The 13,669-nt window shown below is 36.9% G+C and overlaps 1 protein-coding gene across 2 annotated transcripts in view; it reads left to right on the top strand.

Annotated features, from left to right (window-relative positions):
* asz1 (ankyrin repeat, SAM and basic leucine zipper domain containing 1) overlaps window positions 1-13,669 on the top strand; it is a 31,072-nt gene that overhangs the window by 10,161 nt on the left and 7,242 nt on the right. Inside the window, exons 1-5 of one of the 2 annotated variants that reach the window (XM_039683861.2) lie at window positions 3,224-3,413; window positions 3,565-3,667; window positions 3,747-3,869; window positions 6,552-6,666; window positions 13,411-13,522. In XM_039683861.2, the coding sequence (XP_039539795.2) occupies window positions 3,321-3,413; window positions 3,565-3,667; window positions 3,747-3,869; window positions 6,552-6,666; window positions 13,411-13,522 (546 nt within the window). In that variant the 5' untranslated portion in view covers window positions 3,224-3,320. Of the gene's footprint in view, window positions 1-3,223; window positions 3,414-3,564; window positions 3,668-3,746; window positions 3,870-6,551; window positions 6,667-13,410; window positions 13,523-13,669 lie in introns of those variants that run through there. The other variant, XM_039683863.2, reaches the window with a different exon arrangement.

Genomic DNA, 13,669 nt, shown 5'->3' with positions numbered 1-13,669 from the left:
GTAGCTACATTTTAACACATGGAAGTCTGTGGCTTTCATTTCTCTAATTTCATAATGTTTGAAATGGAAAAGTAAATGTAGGCTAGCCTACATTAATGTATTTTTAGTCGAAAGAAATGAATGACTTAAGACAATTCAAATAGAATCAAACAAACAAAAATAAAAATAAAACACTTGTCAAATGAGAGAGAAATATTTAAGATGATGTGGCACTGTTTAGGTCACTAATCAAATGAGCATGTTTGTGACATTGACCATTTTAATTCCATTGTTCAAAAGATCAAGATTCAAGAACAAGATGCTCTTTGGATAATTATATGATCATAGCAAACTTGTGGAGTTAAAGCAGACTGAGTGCTGCTGCCATGACAGCATAAATGGGACTTATCAAAATAGCCCTGGTCTAGCTTTTCTTTTTTTTTTCTCTTCTTTTCTTTTTTCATTTGAACTTTTCACTTAAATTATCCCAAACATTTTTATTCATGATTCTGTAAAAAGGCTATAGATGAACCTCAGCAGAGTGACATCTTGAGGCCATGGGCTGCCTTTGTGGAGCTAAGTAAATTATATCGCTCATTTTGAAGATCAGTTTTTTATGTTGCAAAGGAGATCACATGAAGTCTATTCAATGTTCCTCAGCTGGCAATTTTGTCTCAAATGATAAAGTTTCAGATAAGCCACCGCATGCAAGTCATAATAGACTGATATAGTAAATTGACAATCTTAGCCATTTTATTTATTTTAATAATATTGACTTAATGTTGCAAATGAAGTTAATTTTATTTGAAAAGATCTATCTACCTGTCTGTCTGTCTGTCTGTCTGTCTATCTATCTATCTATATCAGGCAGATTTTTTTTTTTTTTTTTTTTTTTTACAGTTTTTCTCTGTCGCTTTGGTACATTTCTCAGATCAGAATTGAAATTCTCAAAACTAGGCTAACCTTCACATCATTGTTTCACTTGTGCACATCAAAAAACAGTTGCAAATGCTTTATATACAAATGATTATCTATTCTCTGTTGTTTCCTATTACCAATTGCTTATGTCACGTTGATCAAAATGTATTATAATGGGTCTCTTTTGAATTGTCTCACCCCCCAAAACATTTAGGCATCAGTTCAGTCACATGCAAAATGGTTGAACAAGTTGTCATAATCAAGCATATTTCTATACATTTCATTAGACTTTTTTTTCTAAATCTGACCTGTTCACATGTCTACTTTTTTTTTCTTTGTGCTTTGCAGACAGTGCTGTCTTTTCCTTTCTGTATTGCAATGACATGGTCTGTCAACAACTAGTTACAAACAGTAAAAACGTAAACGTGAATCTTCCTCTTGCAATCAAACTCCCACATACACTGAGGTGTGTAACCACAATTTACAATTGTCATCACCTCAAAAAACACAAAATAAGCTTGTAAAGCTCTTACTTTCAAATTTTGCTTTTCATCTTCATCTTCTCGTTCAGTTTAATACATATTATAATCCAACTGAAGTTAATGGTTAATCAAGCAATGAATCATTACACCTAGATATTGATTCTTTGGACATTTAGAACATGTTTGCAATTTCTGATACCAAAATGTAAGAATTTCTTTTTAGATTAGTGATTTATAGATAACCACTATGTTCTAATTTGTCTTTTGTGAATAGCAGGAGAGTACAAGGGAGATGAAACTGTAACATCAGATTGATCAGAGATGCATCAGAGAGGCTGTGTCAAATACAGCATTTTACATTACATGTATGCCATGTCATACTGTAAACATGACTGACTACCATAGAGACTGCCACATTACTATAACTCACATTTGTAAAAGGTCAACAGAATAAATTCAGTCATAGATACAATACATTATGGATTCAATTACATAAAGTGTATTTTCCAATGTGTCATCTGGAGCCTCTTAATTCAGTTTTGACACATGTATCTTGCATTGTTTGTTGTTGAATTAACTGATTGTGAAAAGTACTAAATTGAAAGAAGATGATGCGGTTTTGTTTCTGTTATTTTACAGTAACAAAATGTTCTTATTAGTACACATTACAATAATCTTGTATTTGAAAGATTGACTATGTGGACTTAAATATTTATAACTGTAATGAAAGCATGGAATCTGGTTTTGCAACAAAGACTATCCGTGTTACAAATGTGATCAGTTTAGATTTTTGCACTAAGAGTTTTTAAAATGTTGGCTACACCTCACTTGTGAAAATAGTACCAAAGCAAATAAAACAAACTGTAATATATTTTAATAAAATTAGACAATGAGGTTAGAGTGGTTTAAAATATAGATTTTAGAAGATGGGCTCTGGAAGAATGTGCATTAGAAGAACGCACTTCTCTATCCACAAGTTTCCTACGCCCCATGAGGCCTTGCGTCAAAAGTGGGCGCGACTTCCGGTTTGAAGTAAACAATGCGCTACTTGACATGCTTGACACTCGTTCATTCAACAGTTGACAGTCATTCAAGTTATAGCGATCCAAACTAGCTAACGATGTGGGAACACAACCTCAACGAAATTCAAAAGGGTGAAATAACAGTACCTTTACCTCCGCAGTAGTTGATTGGGAGTATTATAATAACATTATTAATAATCAATACTGATCAAGGCATGTTGACAGACAGTTGTGCGAGCTGACAAACAATTAAAATAAAAAATACACACTTAGTCATTGTGCTTTGGAGTTTATTCAAAATTATAAATGAATGTGCTACTTGAATACATTAACTGGCACATTTGGTATTCTGTCAACACAGGCTTTGATCCTGAGTTTAGCTGTAACATCAGTAGTGAACAGCCAAACACATGCTGATAGAGTTTATAGAATATTAAGATTTTAAACAAATGTACACAGGATGATTCGTTGTCTTTTGGGAGGTTGATGGAAACTTCAGTCGTTGGTAGGATCACTGTGATTTCGTTTTCAGCTTATGTTCAAAACAATCCCGTTTAAGCCACTGAATTAGTTTAGTCCGGTTATACATACAACCGCGAACAGCACATGTTGTCCCTGAGCTCCGTAACGACATCTCTCACAAAGATTTGCGTCTTTAAATAGTAAAATAATTCTCCGAAAAACAGCTAGCCTCTTCGCTAACTAACACACAAAATACCATTGGAATGCTACTTCCGCCGCCTCACCGGAAGTTTCACCCACTTTACTTTTTTACATGAGCGCCCCTCGGAAACTTGTGGATTGGTCGTTTCATTAAGATACAGATCTGGGCGTGGCTACCGCATACGTCATTCCGCGGGACATTAACGAGAACACAGTCGGGTGAACAGGAACTTCTAATAACTAGTCCATTAAAATCATGTCAGCTTTTCCTGCTGGTGATGAAAGTGACGGGAGTAGCGACGAGTGGGATATTGGATATTCTGATATAAACAAAAAAACACGCGCAGAGGTAAACGTAATAATTTTTTTTTTTACCTCCAACTCTCGTGTAACGTTAACGTACCATTTTAGATTTTGGTTAGCATTCGGCCTCTTAGTTTAAGATAGTAATGTACACAAAATATTATCATGATTAAAAAAACTTTTTATCTGGCTGGCAGTTCTCAGCGGAAGTACATTTGAATGGAGAAGATAAAGTATCCACCTTGAAAAGAGCCATAACTGCAGGAAATGTCGACCTGGTGCGCGAGCTCTTGGACGGGGGTATGTTCTTTATAGTTTTTATCATGGCGAGACAGTCTACAAAACATAAATATACGCCCATCTCTTCGTCTTTTAACAGGCCTGGATGTGGAGACGAGGCTTGGTTTTGGCTGGACTCCTCTCATGTGCGTTGTCCATGTGGCCCACTACGAGCTCACCGAACTGCTGCTGGATCATGGCGCAAGTGCAAACTTCAGCAGAGGTAAATGGAGAGTTTCTCCATAATCCAAAACAAGGTTTCTCAAAAGGCACTCATAAAATCACAAGTACGTGTATCAGAGATTTATATGGCAAGTTTAGACTAGATATTAAGATATTTTGCGTGTGCTAACACTTTATGGTAGTTCACCAAAAAATTACGTCATCATCAACACTTGCCCTCAGGTTGCTCCAAACCTGTATGAATTTCTTTCTTCTGCTTAACACAAAATAAGACACTTAAAATCTGAAAGTTGGTAACCAAACCATGGAAGCTTTTTTCCTCCACAGAATAAACCATTTAAAAGTTAATTGTGACTTCTTATCTCACATTTCTGGCTTTTTTCCTTCTCACAATAGCTAGTTGACATCTCGCAATTCTGACTTTATACTTGCAATTGTTAAAAGTCACAATTATCTTTTAGATTTGTTTTATTCCGTGGCGGAAATGAGCTTAAACGGTTGATTGACCCCTATGGAAGTCAATGGTGCCCATTAACATGTGTGGTTATCAATATTCTTTGAAATATCATCTTTTGTGTTCAGTTGAAGAAAGAAACACCCTTTTTTGGGTGAATGATCCCTTTAAATGATTTTTATCCTCATTAGAAACTTTTACACTATTTCCCTACATATTACTAACAAAAACTCAAATGAGACAAGGGGATACACACTTTGCACTTGACCACTTGTGTATTTACATGATACATTTCCAGTGTGTGGTCAGTGTTCAATTGTAAAAATCTAGGTATAATTTTTTTTAGTTTTTTACTTTTTAAACTTTTAATTTACACATTTCAATACTTTGCACTTTAAATTAAACTTCTAAATGTCTGTTTAGTAGTAGTATTTAACACAACATAATTTAATTGACTTTATGCACAGCTCCACTACTTCCTGAAGTTCAGCCAGCTCCTTGTTTCCTGTCTGGCATTATTGGACAAACTTGATTAATTCAGGTGTGTCTGATTATAATTGCTACTGAGGTCAGGCACACCTGAATTAATCAATTTGTCCAATAATGGCAGACAGGAAACAAGGAGCTGGCTGAAGTTCAGGAAGTAGTGCAGCTGTGCATAAAGCCAATTGCGGTGCTTCTACTTAAAAGGATAGTTCACCCAAAAATTAAAGTTTTTTTTCATCATTTACTCGCCCTCATGTTGTTCCAAACCTGAATGAGTTTCTTTCTTCTGTTGAACACAAAAGATGATATTTTGAAGAATGTTAATAACCAGACCCTACATCTCGTTGATGGACCCCACTGACTAAATTAATTCTGATTTAAAGCAGTTGCCAATATTTTACAAAATACACACACAAAATACATGCAACACTTTAAATTTTACCACTAAACTATATGTAATATCTAATTAAATGAATTTGGACCAGAAAGTTTTCCTTAATCATGATTTTGGGTTACATTAGTTCGTGAACATAATGAATGATTGGATATGCTTCGAAACGCCATTAGATCTAGTGTGTGTTAAGGGCACTAAACCTTTAGTATTTTTCAGAAGCTTTGAAGTGGCTAAAACCACAAGTGCAACTGGCCTTTTTTCCTGTTATAGACCAGTTTTTTTCTTGGGTAAACCATAGCTATCTGCAAATAGAGCATTTTTACAATGCCATTAGTAACTTATCAGGTGCATAAAGGTCTACTACACTGTGAACCTTTAAGGATTTAAGGTCAAAGGTTTAGTTTGATAAGGTGAAAGCAGGTGCTGTCAGTCTGCCATTGCACCACATGGCCTTCCTTTGACTCTTGTGGGTTTTTATTGGAGAGGATGGGGTTTTGCATCAGCCACCGGGAAGGAACCCAATGATACCAAATCAAAAGAGCATGGCTAGACTTAATCCTTCAGGGGGAATAGTTTGGTTTTCATTAATACGCTTAACGTTGAAGTTGGTTACATTCTTTTGATTTCAACCCACGTGCTAGCCTTAGTGTCCTTCATCTGCAATTACTTAATGTTTGTGACGCACATGCCGAACTATTGTAACGTGTAATTAATCTGCTGGCGTTTTTTTTGGTTTACACATTGTCTTTCTTAATTTTTTTTTTTTCCAAAATTGAATACATGTGTTGGTCAAGGTGAAATGTCGGCACATGAGCGACTGAAGCGATGTAGACACTTCCGCTGTGTCCACTGGGAAGAGATGGAGGGGGAGTTCCAGAGGGGGTCTCGAGCAACTGAAGCTGCAGGCTTAGACGGGAAATAATTAAATGTGAATGCAGCTGCCACTTCCTGGTCTGTGTTCCGCACAGAAGGGGAAGAATGTAGAAGTGATTGATAATGGGGGTATACAGAGCGTGGTGCTGGCGTCATTGCGTTGGCCCAACACTGGAGCTTTATTTATTTTCGTGCTCCACCGCAGACGCAACTAAACTGTGTCTGTATCCTACTCCCAAGCAGACCTGCTCCTGCAGTCTAAACGCAGCTATCATCACAACACACAAACTCCTTACATAGATGGGTCTCCTTTCTGCAACAACACAACATTATAAGTAGAACTGCTCCCGGTCGGATACGTGACCAGTGTCGAACAACATTAGGCCATGTGAAACTCGCATGACGTATGTCCATCCTGTGATATGAACAATTACCATTGGAGAATATTTGTTAGAATTATTAATTGATTATGAAATGGTATGTGTGTGTTTTTTTCCATAAACTTCCATACACAGACCACTATACAGTCCTGATGGCTGCTTGCACAGCGACGTCTGCCTCAGAAGAGATGATCACCAGGTGTGTGGCTCTGCTGCTCAGTCGCAGCGCTGACCCGAATGTCTGCAACAGGTAGGAAAGGTCTTTTGCAGGTGTGACTGCTCCTCCGTAGCATGCAGTTGGGGTTCAGGCTGATCAATTTTATGAGTCAAATGTTATTCATTTATGTATACTAATTGACATGACATGGCTAACGGACAGTGGCGTGCACAGACCTCCACAGGGCTGAAATCACGTTCCAGGGGCCACCGCAATACAACCAAATGGGCACTTTACTATTCGCGATTAAAGGGGCAAGCCACTGACATGGAGTAAAATGGTACCTTTAAAGGTCCCGTTCTTCGCGATTCCATTTTCAAACTTTAGTTAGTATGTAATGTTGCTGTGAGAGCATAAATAATACCTGTAAAATTATAAAGCTCAAAGTTCAATGCCTAGCGAGATAGTTTATTTAACAGAAGTCCCCTTTCAAAGCCTACAGCGAACGGCCGGATTGGACTACATCCCTCTACTTCCTTTTTTAATGACATAACTAGAATAGTTTTTTGACTAATCTCCACCCACAGGAATACACAAAAAAGGGGGCGTGGTCTTGTTGCGCTCCCACGGAGAAGGAACACTTCAGATGTGCATCCATCTCCAATTTATGGTAAGAGGCGTGACCTTTCAGGGCAACGTGCGATAAGCTGCTGTCCAATCACAACACAGGAACCGCTGGCACAATCAAAACTCGTTACGTGTTTCTTAACCTGTTAACTGTCACCCCCCCCTTTTTTGAATAGACATGAAAATGCACATTTCGAACTTAAATGGTTGTAATTCAAGAATGCTTTGGAATATAGACATATGATTGGTCTTGTTTTAAAGAAGACATTTGGCAGATTTTTGTAGAAGTGAAATAAATTAAGAAAGTGAAACAGAAAAAAAGTTATAGAGGTTTGAGTTTATGGAAATGTACAATGCAAAAATATTAATTATTCATATTTTACATAAAATGTATATTTTCAAAACCTGGGCTACTCTAAAATGGCAGAAAAATCAAAGCCAAAAATCTGAACAAGTTGTGTTTCAAATTTTAGGTTGATATCTCAAAAAATGAGCTTTCAGTAAGATTTTGTTTGAGCGCAGTACCAAACTTTTTCACTAGGGCACAATCAGACTCCATTACTGCCCATATAAGGGCGTCTGCATTTGCATTCGTGTTTTGAGTGATATGAACCATTATTTTCACAATTTTCATACAATTTCTGAAGTAGAGATCCTATTCAGAAGTAGCATGGGAAGTTTGGCAGATTTTGATATGAATTGAACCTCTAAGAAACACATACAAAGAACACGCATGTAAGTCATAGCTAGCTGCCACGTCACAAATGGTGAATTTATTATTTTTTTCTTGATATTTCAAACTTTTCAGACCTTTTTTTTCCAAAATAATTGAATGGATTCTATCTTTTGAACTTTTGGCATGAAAACAAACTGAGGTATCTACCATTTTTTCATGATTTTTCATGTTTACTGCTTTTTTAAAATAAAGGTCTGAACACGCCTTATGAGTATGAAAATATTCTTGTTTTAAATTGATAAATTATGGCTCCTCTGTAATATATTTTGAAAATCAGTCACCAAATATGGAAACTAGAGATTGTAAGCTTTCAAATGATATATAGTTTGTCAATATTATTTAAGGTATTTACTAAGATATTATTGTTTTAAAAATATAGTGGCAAACGTCCCACCTGTGGGACGGTGACAGTTAAGTGGTTTTAAAGGGTTAGTTCACCCAAAAATGAAAATTAAGTCATTAATTACTCACCCCCATGCTGTACCAACCCCGTAAGACCTTCGTTCGTCTTCGGAACACAAATGAAGATATTTTTGATTAAATTTGAGAGCTGTATAACTACCACATAGGCTCCTAAGGGACTGCCTCTTGACGGCCCAGAAAGTCAATGAAGAAAATGTTTAAATATCCCAAGTGACTACCGTGGCTCAACTATATGTTTATCAAGCGACGAGAATACTTTTTGTGCGAAAAAACAAACAAAAATAACGAGTTTATTCGACTATTCATTTTCTTCCTTGTAGGCCAGAAACGAGACTTCCTTAGATTTCCACGACGCATGCGCGAGATTTGCGATCTCCTTACACTACTTCAGTTCAGTTCTCGCGCATGCGTCGTGGAAATCTAAGGAAGTCTCGTTATACAGCTCTCAAATTTAATCAAAAATATCTTTATTTGTGTTCCGAAGACGAACGAAGGTCTTACGGGGTAGGTACAGCATGGGGGTGAGTAATTAATGACTTAATTTTCATTTTTGGGTGAACTAACCCTTTAAGGAATGACTTCATAGTACAAGGAAGTCATCGGGCCGTTTTTTGGACAGTGAAAACAGTGGTAATGTTTTTTTACACGCGAAACATGAACATGTTTTATTGCACACTGTAAACACAATCAAAGCTTCAAAAAACATGAAGAACGGGACCTTTAAATCTCATTTATGATGTTGTCAACCTTTATAGTTTGTATATTATGGAGGGCCATTTTCAGTCTCAGAGTAAAACAAACACTTTGGAAAAATTTAATTTTACAATCTTTGGCGTTTACGAAAAATATTCATGTTGACTACAGTGATCTCTCACATTAATTGCCTTGGTGATTATCAGTTTTATTCATTTCTCCATTGCATGCTATACTAGAATTAAAAGTGCACATTTAGTTCAGTGGTTCTCAACCAGGGGGCCTCAAGGTAAAAAAAAGCATTAAAATAAGAATAAATACAATTCCTACAGACTTTAAGGATCTGGATATATACCTAGTTTTAAAAGTATGTAAAAGTAATAAATATACACTGTTGTTATGCCAAGCTCTCCAATGATTTTTTTGGGGGGTAGCATTTGAGTAATGATAATTCTTAAAATCCTTATTCACTAAATTACAAATTACTAGAAAATGTTGTCGTGGTCAATCCGGGTGGCCTTTGATTGTTTAAACCAATGATTACATAATTAAATTTAAAAAGACTATGATCCTTCATCTCATCCACATGCATTTCAAAATGAATAATAAATAGTCGCAAGCACTGTCTAGCCCGGTTGATTGAGAATATGTGAAAAAATGCTCCCACCAGCTACAAAACATTAACAATGGCCAGACAGTGTTTTAAACAACTCTGTTTGGGAGGTGATGTGTACTCCAATAGTGCATTTTTCAGGGCAGCCTCCAGCTGCTTATCATCTGTCACCCAAACCGCTCACATGATATGGAGTGTCAACAAGCATGTTGCTCACTTGACTGGTGAGAAAGTGATTGTTTCCCCATCCAGACAAAATATTTAAAGTTCGTTAACAAGGTACAGGGAGACGTTGGGCCTGTCAAAGGTTCATCCTCTTCCTCTGCCCTCTCAGTCCTCCACGCATACAGTAACCTACAATATGCAGCAGCTGCATTTCCCTAAATCTTTTTGTTAACAAACAGCATGCTTAGACTAAGCCAGACATCATTTGGGGAAGGGGGTCTGTTTCAGATTAGTTGAGATTTCATTATTTGAAATTGCTGAGACTAGAATTTTACATTTTTGTATTTCAAATGTGAAATCACAGGCATATAATAGATGTTTAAAATGCGTCACCTCATGTAACATTGTGATTATGGTATTGGGGTGAGTCGTTTTAATTTGCATGCATTATGTCTCTGATTACATAATATATATAATATAGATAATGGGATCATCTAACTGCACCAAACAGCTCTCAAAAATGTGTATGCCAGGATGTCTCAAACGGTAAGTGAAGGGAGTTTCTTGTTGATAAAGTGTAACTCAAATAAAGGGGGTTGCACAAACTGAAATCGCAATATTCTTCGAAGGCTGCAATTTTAATTGAATAATTACATAATCTGTTGTGCTGCATGTTTCAGAGTGAAGCGCATCACTGTTTTCAACCTTGCTATAAACTTGCTTAAAGATAGTGTACTCAAATTGAAATAGTCATTTGCTTAAAGCTACACTGTGTAACTCTTAGTTCTTCCAAAAATTGACTTCATATTTACTTCGTTCAAGTAATAAAGTATTCTCGTAGGTGTATAATATGCCATTGAAAATACATACGGGTAAGGGGTTCTAATGTCGGTCGCCATGTTCCCCCTCCATCTTGAAAGTATGTTAGCCAAAGAGGGACATACCCGTTAATTCAAGCTACATTGGCCACCGTAGGAGTTAAAACGAAATCGGAATTGAGAGGAACAGGAACTAATATTCACTGGATGGTCATATATCTTTTCACCACTAGATGGGGGTAAAAATCACACAGTGTAGCTTTAACCATAACTGCATGTTGTTCCAACCCTGTATAACTTTATTCCTTCTGCAGAACACAAAAGATGATATTTTGAATAATGTTTCAACTGTTTTTCTCCGTACAAGAAAGTCGGTGGGGTCCAAAACATTGGATTCCTTTGACTTTCGTTAAAAAAACACTAGACATTTATCAAAATATCATATTGTTTCACTGAAGAAAGTCATTTATAACCACTTATCTCATGCATACTTGCTTCAAGTTGTCAATTGCAGACTTTTTGAAATGCAACAACATATAATATTGAGCTTGTGTAGCATTTGCATTCATGTCCTTCCATAGAGTACAGGATGTTTCAGGCTTTAAAAGTCACTGGGCCCATGTGGCCTTACAGAAAACATATTTTGATGGGCTAATTTTTCAAGACTTCTGCTGGTGCCTCTTCCTTTCATTCATGTAGTTTATTTAATGATGTTCCCAGTGAGGCTTTTACGCTTCAATGCTGACAAGCATATGCTGTTCCAAATTATTCTAATTTTAGGCCCCGTCCACACTACTGCGTTTTCGTTTAAAAACGGAGACCTTTTGCTATGTTTGCACCTCCCGTCCAGACTAAAACGGGAAAAACAAAGACCTAAAATGGAGAAGTTTAGAAACGCTGCAGCTGCGTTTTGAATCTCCAGAGGGCGTTTTAGTGTGGACGAGACAAAACGGAGGAGTTTACAAACGATGACGCAGAGGCTCACGCTCGGCTCTATGATTGGGTGTTATCAGTCATGACGTGTCCTTCCCTGATTCGCCAACCACTGTTTACATCGGCGCGCGCATGCCCAGTGTTGGTGAATGGTCACGTGATCCGCGTTTTCAGTCGTTTTAGTGTGGACAGAGATCATTTCTAATACGCAGGTAAAACGCTAGTGTGGACGGAGATCGTTTTCGTTTTAATTCTCCGTTTTTAAACAAAAACGCAGTAGTGTGGACGGGGCCTTAGTTTAGTACATGAGAAGCATTTATAACTGCTTCTTACTAACTCCCAGTTATGTAAATGCTTGAAAATTATGATCGTGATTCGTACCCATAGTATAACCCTGTTTACAGCAATTAGAATCGTTTTATTGATTCAATAAGTTTAATTGCTCCCTTGGTTTTGGTAGAAGGACAGCCTGGGAAAATACTTTTAAGACCATACACATTTGTCACAAATACAGTCACTGAAGGGGAAATGCGTAGATAGTGAGGTGATAATGTCAAGATGAAGAATGATGGTGCCCTTGCTCACCTGTGCAGTAGAGTTCAGTTCACCACCATCACCTTCTCTGGGAAATGCCACCCATGTTGATTAATAGCCTCAGGATTTTCCCATAGAATTAAGGTGTGATGTTTGACACTGCGATCTTTAGATAAAAGTGTTTATTTACAACAGTGACGCAAGCTCTTAGCACAGATGACTAGAAAGTTCCTCTTTTGCTTTTTGCAGGGAATGGATTGTCCTAAGCTAGATGTAAAATGTTTTTGTCTTTGTTTACTTTGGCACAGTTTGACTCTTTATGGTGATTTGATTTTTCTAAATGGAGGTTTCGTTCAAGGGGTGATTTACAAACAGGGCCGTCATGCACCTGTTTTTATGAGGGGGGCTTTAGTGGTTGTCCGTATTCACTTGGCGCTCTAAGCAAGATCAGACATGACTAACATTTTAGTAGTTCTTTAAGAACTGTCATACTTTTTCTCCTAGATGTACATTTTTGTTTAGCATGCAAGGAGGCCTCCATTTAAAAATTGCAATCTAATATATATATATTAGTTATCTTTGTAATGCAGTTACAAAAGATTAGTTTTGTTCTGATTCGGTGTTTTAGACTTTAAAAAAAGAAAATGGAAAATTCTGAATATTTAATAACTATAATAGTATCTAAATGATACTAAAATAAGACTGACTACAATTATTTGCGCAAATTTTTCAGTAAAAATGTGTAGAAGTTGCTTTTAGGGCTGTCATGTTTCCTTGATTAATTAATAAAATCCTAGATTTACCTGTTGAGTATCCGGAAAAATGTCGGCAGTGGTGCATCCCTCGGAGTGGATGAGAATCTATGAACCGCATTATTTGACCTTTTTCTAAGGGTCTATTTTTATCACCACAAAAAAATAACCAATTAATCGTCAAAATAATCATTATTGACAGCCCTAGATGCTTTTAAAGTCCAATTGGTTAAAAAATCTGAAGGGGCATGATTTCTGTGTGTTCTCTCATTCTCAATGGTTTCATTTGGTGTTATTTCAGATATTGTTTTCATGAAACTTCCAGAACACTCTGCAGGTTTACTTTAAGATGTTGACTATAGCAAAAAGCCACTAGGCTTAGTTTATTACACTTTGCTTCTATCAATTCCACAGTTTATTGCAATAAATGACTCGTGTTAAATCCAAATGTGGCAGAGAACATATCCCCTGTACGTGTGATTCGTACCAGCAGCGTGATCACAGTCACATCTGCCAGTTCTCTTGTTTTTGGCCTTTGTTCAGGTCCAGTATGACGTGTCTGATGCTGGCTGCCAGAGATGGCTATTGTCAGCTGATTAATTTGCTGGTGTCACATGGAGCAGAGCTGAACTTTCAGAACGATAACGGACAAACGGTAAGACCATCAATAATGGCTGTGATTATCAGAAGTCAGGTTAATAGACATAGAGTACAACTGTCTCTATATTTTCTATAATCTGCACTGCATTATAGTCAGTTAAGCAGATGTCTTCAGAAAAGATGAATATATCTTTTAATAGCT

Source organism: Pimephales promelas, chromosome 10, assembly GCF_988280905.1.
Source record: "Pimephales promelas chromosome 10, fPimPro1.hap1.1, whole genome shotgun sequence".
In the NCBI taxonomy this organism is placed as follows: domain Eukaryota; kingdom Metazoa; phylum Chordata; class Actinopteri; order Cypriniformes; family Leuciscidae; genus Pimephales; species Pimephales promelas.
The sequence above is the reverse complement of the archived record's forward strand: the minus strand, read 5'-3'. Positions and strand labels throughout refer to the sequence as shown.